This window comes from Danio aesculapii, chromosome 15 (assembly GCF_903798145.1).
Source record: "Danio aesculapii chromosome 15, fDanAes4.1, whole genome shotgun sequence".
Classification (NCBI taxonomy): domain Eukaryota; kingdom Metazoa; phylum Chordata; class Actinopteri; order Cypriniformes; family Danionidae; genus Danio; species Danio aesculapii.
The window spans coordinates 47474224-47480642 of NC_079449.1; the positions used below are offsets into that span (position 1 = coordinate 47474224).

At 33.7% G+C, this 6419-nt stretch overlaps 1 protein-coding gene across 1 annotated transcript; it reads right to left on the reverse strand.

The window, feature by feature from the left end:
• Window positions 1–4100: 4100 nt before the first annotated feature.
• On the reverse strand, window positions 4101–5018 carry or64d1 (odorant receptor, family 64, subfamily D, member 1). Its single transcript, XM_056474310.1, has one exon. It carries the CDS (start codon window positions 5016–5018, stop codon window positions 4101–4103), a length of 918 nt encoding a protein of 305 aa, XP_056330285.1.
• Between the last annotated feature and the right edge of the window lie 1401 nt (window positions 5019–6419).

A 6419-nucleotide genomic window follows, 5' to 3' on the forward strand; every position in this document is an offset into this window, starting at 1 on the left:
TGGCCCCCTAAACCTAATAATTAATTAGTCCACACTTTGGAGCAACAACTGCAATTAAACGTTTTCAATAACTTTCAATGTGTCTGTTACAGCGTTGTGGAGGAATTTTGGCCCACTCATCTTTGCAGAACTTGTAATTCAGCCCCATTTGGTTTTCAAACATGAACTTTCTAAGTTTTTGTCATTTTAAACACTATTTTTTTTAACCACATGTAAAATATTTCACGTTTGTATTTTAAAAGTGGTGTTAGCACTGCATTTTACCCAGAGTTTAGCCATTTAACCCTGCTCTGGAAACCCCACATTGCAGTCTTAAGCTGTAATAAATGCTGGGCTCCACACAAGTGCTTCATACTGTCCCAATGCAAATCCATTAAGTTAACTTAATTAGTTTTGCTTAAAAAAATAAATAAATAAAGTTGACTGAACATAAAACTATTTAGTTGCCAGAAAATAAAAACCTCAAGAACTGTGTTGTTTCAGCTCATTTAAAAAATAATACACTGTAAAAAATGCAGGGTTCCATACAATTAATTCATGTTTCCCCCAACACAAATCAAAGTCGATTAAGCATAAAACAAGTTGTGCCAAAATGTTAAGAATTGTGTTTAATAAGTATTTTGAACAAGTAGCAGAATCCCTTTTATGAGTGTAAGTTGTACAGTGTGAAATGGTGTGTTTGCCTGTCACAGAAACAAGTGCCAGTCATCATTATATACTAATAAAAACATGTTCTGGTCAGTTTATAAGCGTTATTAATTAGTATGAAACGATGACATGTCCTCACTAGTGACTTGTTTTCACAACTGAGCCCTCATAAGTATAGCTAAAGCAGTACACACGGACACACAAACACAGTGACTGCTTTCTGTGCTGTCAGCTCACAACCACCAGGTGTAGCTAGCGGTTCATCCAATGAGCGTATGTGCTTTCTCTGCCTGGGTTTTCTTGAAGCACTTTGAATACACCATTAGCCATAATCAAAGCTCCACCATACAACTCACCTAACATGTTTTTACACTTGTGTGTAATTTGTGTTTGCTTCACTGGTGTTTACTGCAGCTATTGTGAGAACACATTCAGTTGTTTCATTTAACACTGGCACATTGAATACATCACATTTAGATCCTACTTTCCATTCACTTTAAAGGGCACATATGATGAAGATCAACTATTGCAAGCTGTTTGGACAGAACTGTATGTACATATAGTGTATCATACCGAAGTGATAGATACACAATAAGTCTCTTTTTTTAATTTCCTAATGTTAAAATAGGACCCAAATCCCAGTGATTTTGAGGCCCACTGCAACGTGATGTAAGAGTGTGGTTTTCCCCGCCCACTGAATTGATTGACAGGCGCTATGTCCACAGAAAAGGTTTTTGCAATTAAACTGGGATTAAAATATCTGTTCCAACTCTCTGTGATTTTATAAGTGTTATAAGATTAAAACATTTTAAAACAGACCCATCGCTATGTAATTCTTAACCGCTATAACCACCACGGTTGCATAAGTCAGTAAATTAAAAACTTAAAGGCTTCTCGTGGTACCTCAAACAACAAAGTCAAGTAAAGGAGGTCGAGCCTTCTCATTTATGGCTACTAAAACTCTGGAATAGCCTTCCTGATAATGTCCGAGGCTCAGACACACTCTCGCAGTTCAAAACTAGATTAAAGACTTATCTTTTAGTAAAGCATACACTCAATGCACCACTTAGCGGTATGATACATGAATGTGCCCCACACAGGATTTTTGCATCTCTTTTACATACACTTTCAACAGCAGCTACGCTAATTATTCTCTTTATTCTCTATTTCCACCTGGGGATACTCATATTACACTAACCTGCCTAGTTAACCTAATTAACCGAGTTAAGCCTTTAAATGTCACTTTAAGCTGTATAGAAGTGTCTTGAAGAATATCTAGTCTAATATTATTTACTGTCATCATGGCAAAGAGAAAATAAATCAGAGTTTAGAGATGAGTTATTAACACTATTATGAGCAGAAATGTGTTGAAGAAATCTGCTCTCTATTAAACTGAAATTGGTGGAAAAATAAACAGGGGGGCTAATAATTCTGACTTCAACTGTATATATATATATATATATATATATATATATATATATATATATATATAGATAGATAGATAGATAGATAGATAGATAGATAGATAGATAGATAAAAACAGTTTGAAAAAAGATAGATAGATAGATAGATAGATAGATAGATAGATAGATAGATAGATAGATAGATAGATAGATAAAAACAGTTTGAAAAAGGATAGATAGATAGATAGATAGATAGATAGATAGATAGATAGATAGATAGATAGATAGATAGATAGATAGATAGATAGATAGATAGATAGATAAAAACAGTTTGAAAAAAGATAGATAGATAGATAGATAGATAGATAGATAGATAGATAGATAGATAGATAGATAGATAGATAGATAGATAAAAACAGTTTGAAAAAGGATAGATAGATAGATAGATAGATAGATAGATAGATAGATAGATAGATAGATAGATAAAAACAGTTTGAAAAAAGATAGATAGATAGATAGATAGATAGATAGATAGATAGATAGATAGATAAAAACAGTTTGAAAAAGGATAGATAGATAGATAGATAGATAGATAGATAGATAGATAGATAGATAGATAGATAGAGAGAGAGAGAGAGCTCAGCACATATTGGGATGCCCCTCACAAATCTTTCATTTAAATTCAAATATTATATAGGATGCGTTACAGTGATATATTTGTGCATATACATTAGATTAATCAGTACTAAAGCCAAATCTGGAGCTACTCTAACAAAATAACTTAAGATAACGGTCCATATTAGTAGCTCAAATTTAAATGATATAATCAAAAAGATTTTGTTGAAATTTTGCAGTTTGTATTTTTTTTTGTGTGTGTGCAATATTTCACATAAATTTAAACGTATAGTCTTTGTTTTTTTTAAACATGTTCAGTGAATAAAATATTATTTTAATAAATATATCTGTTTAATATATCTGTTTTGTTCAAATGCATAAAATATATGACATAATCACTGAGAAATGGATAGAAAAATTCATTTTCAAAATGAGGTGTACTCATTTATGCTAAGCACTGTGTGTGTGTATATATATATATATATATATATATATATATATATATATATATATATATATATATATATATATATATATATATATATATATATATATATATATACATATATATATATACATACATACATACATACATACATACATACATACACACATTTATTTAATTTTTTTACTTCTGCCATGCCTTTCAGATTTTCACTTTTCTCTCAAAAACTTTGCTCTCCTGCTTGCCGGACACAGTGAGGTAAGCGCTGTTTAGTAACTTGTACACAAAGCAAGCTATGTAGCATTGTTACAAAAAGATAGCATTTTTATTGTGAAGACTCACAGATATGGAATATGATGACAGACATTCAGAGATTGACTCCAAAAGCTCAATAGAAGCTTTGAATGTAAAATATGACATGCAAAAATTCAGTCTGGTACAGAACAGTCAGAATCACAGCTATGGCCATTGTAGGAGTACTAAAATTCTGCTTCTTCCAATGTTAATCAAATATCATTACATATGCACTGTAAAAATTCCTTAAATTAGCAGTTTTCCATATTTTGTGATTCATTTTTTCCCTCATTCATTTATGCTTTTGAATTGCATTTTGGTGCCTGGATCTTCCAACGTTTAACCTTCAAAAAGTGACTATTATTACCATTTTTTAATCGTTCAAAGTGATATATTGACTGGGTTGGTGTATATAACAGAACAAAAACCTTGTAATAAATTGCCAGTACATGTTCTGTTATTTACACACTCATTTCTTATAAATGATATTTCAAACTGCTATAATGTCAATAAAAGTCACTGTGTTAAACTGTAGGTTTGAATTTTCAACATCAAAAGTCGACAGAGCAGAGCTCAACATCCCATAATGCAATTCTCAAACATAAATAAACAGAAAATACTTGATTCATAAAATACGGAAACTGTTAACTAACAGAATTGTTCACAGTGGAGCTTTCATTACACCAAACACACAATCATTTACACGTCTTTACAACACACATAATTTTTTTGCGTATTTCTGGGAAATTCAAACCGTAAATAAGAGGGTTGAGGATTGGCGGTACAATAAGGAACTCCAGCGAAAGAATAATTGACAGCCCTACATGGAGCTCCAAATTCTGAACCCGGCTCAACGTGACCTCGCAAAAAAGAGCAGCTGAGAAATTCAAAAGGATCACGATGTGTGGAATACAAGTCTGATACGCTTTTCTCCTGAACTCCACTGAGCTCTTTCGACAGATGATCAGAATTTTAACATAAGAGTATAATATAAAACTTAAAGGCATGATGACAGTTGTGGTCACTATAAAAAAGCCAAAAACATTATTGATAATAGTATTAGTACAAGAGAGCTTGACGATTTCCCAGTTGTGACAATACACTTTCCACAGTTTGTTCCCGCACATGGTCAGCCTGGCATTTAGAACGGCAGCAATACCAACACAAAGCATTGGATAGATCCAGCTCAAAGCTATTAAAACAGATAAATTCCTGGGAGTCATTATGCTGTTGTACTGTAAGGGTTTACATATTGCTACATATCTGTCAAACGCCATTAACATCAGTATGGTATTTTCATTTGATGCATAGGAATAAATGACAAAAGCCTGTAACAGACAAGCCTCACGAGGCACCAAGTGTGTATTGGACAGCAAGTCTGTCAGTAACCTTGGGAAAAAAGCAGCTGTTCCAAAGATAGAGTTAAAAGACAAACATGAAATCAGAATGTACATGGGCTGGTGTAAAGTTCTCTCCAGAAAGATTGCAAGAATTACAAGGAAATTGAATAATAGTATAGCACTGTACAGAACAATCGCCAAACTGAACAAAGCATATCTTGTGTACCCAATATTTTCAAACAACATCAAGTAAAAACTTGTTCCATTTTCCATTTTCTGTCAGGCAAGCGTTGGATTCACTGACCTGACGATAAAAGCAGACAAGCATTGATTGTTTTCATGGTTATAACAGCTTGGGTTATTATAGCCACAAGTAATGAATCTGAATACAAATTACTATATGAGTTATACAGTTAATTAAGGAGTTACATTACCAGAAATACCTTTCTGAAATCAGTTCATCTTCACAGTATATGCTGAGAATTAAGTCGTCTTGTGCTCTCTTAGACGAACCAAGAGTCGCCAGTAGATGCTCGTTTTTATAGGATTAGGCAAGTCTCTGAAGACCTCTCTGCTGTGGCTTAATTTGCATAAACCAAACAAGGAAGTTTTCATTGTCTACAACCAGTGGTGGAAAGAGTACTGAAAAATCATACTCTAGTAAATGTACCATTACTTGCCCAAAAAAGTAGTCCAAGTTGAGTTAAAGTATCTGTTGTAAATCTTACAACAATCTTACTCAATCTAAAGTATGAGTACAAAGTAGCCCTTAAAAAGTATTCAAGAGTAGTGAGTATTACACTGTAAAAAGCTGATGCATTAACATGTAATGTGTGTAAACGTAACATTCTGTAGTGCATTTCGTTATTGCCCAGCAGATACACAACATCTTAAGTTAATATTAGGTTAGATTTAGGTTGTGTTGTCAGTTGACCAACATTCAATGTCTAGCCAGCATCTAAGGACAATGTTATTTTGATGTCCAATAATGACGTCAAATAACGTTGACATTTGGTTGATTTTAGGTTGTTTTGGAAAGTGACCAAAATCCAACGTCGAGCCAACATCTTAAACCAACGTCAAATACTGACATTTATTCGTCAGGTATGGCAACCAAAATCCAACGTCTGATAAACGTCATACTGGTAACATCCACACAACGTCAAGCTGTAACATCATTCAACGTTGATATTTGGTTGGTTTCAGGTTGGGCATTGGACATTTTCGTCGGCCTGACGTTGAGTTCTGACGTCAACCCGATTTTCATTTCCAAACTAAACTGAAGGTCCCCATGACGATGGGGTACAACATCAATCTGATGATGTGTTGATGTCTTGTGCTTGCTGGGCGTTTAAGGCCATTTCGGTCATCATACAGTAAACATCCGTGATCTTCTCATCAGTGACATGCTTCTAAACAGTCTCTGGGTCATTGCGTGTGACAATTTTTGACATCTTTTTGGACACTTTTACAGTAATGCTTCTACACGGTTTGCTGCATCTGTATATCGTCCTTGTCTTAAGGTTGTTCATTATGATGCGATTTACCTTTTATATGCGATTGATTGGACAGTAATCACAGGACTGATTTTTCTTATCACCATAGACAAGAGAAAATACAGTAGTGACTGCAGGTTGAAGGAAAGTACTGAAGTAAAAGTACCAATACTGCACT

What these genes read in the sequence shown, in the direction of transcription:
- or64d1 (XM_056474310.1), bottom strand. Translation starts at nt 5,018, where the DNA reads ATGGAAAATGGAACAAGTTTTTACTTGATGTTGTTTGAAAATATTGGG.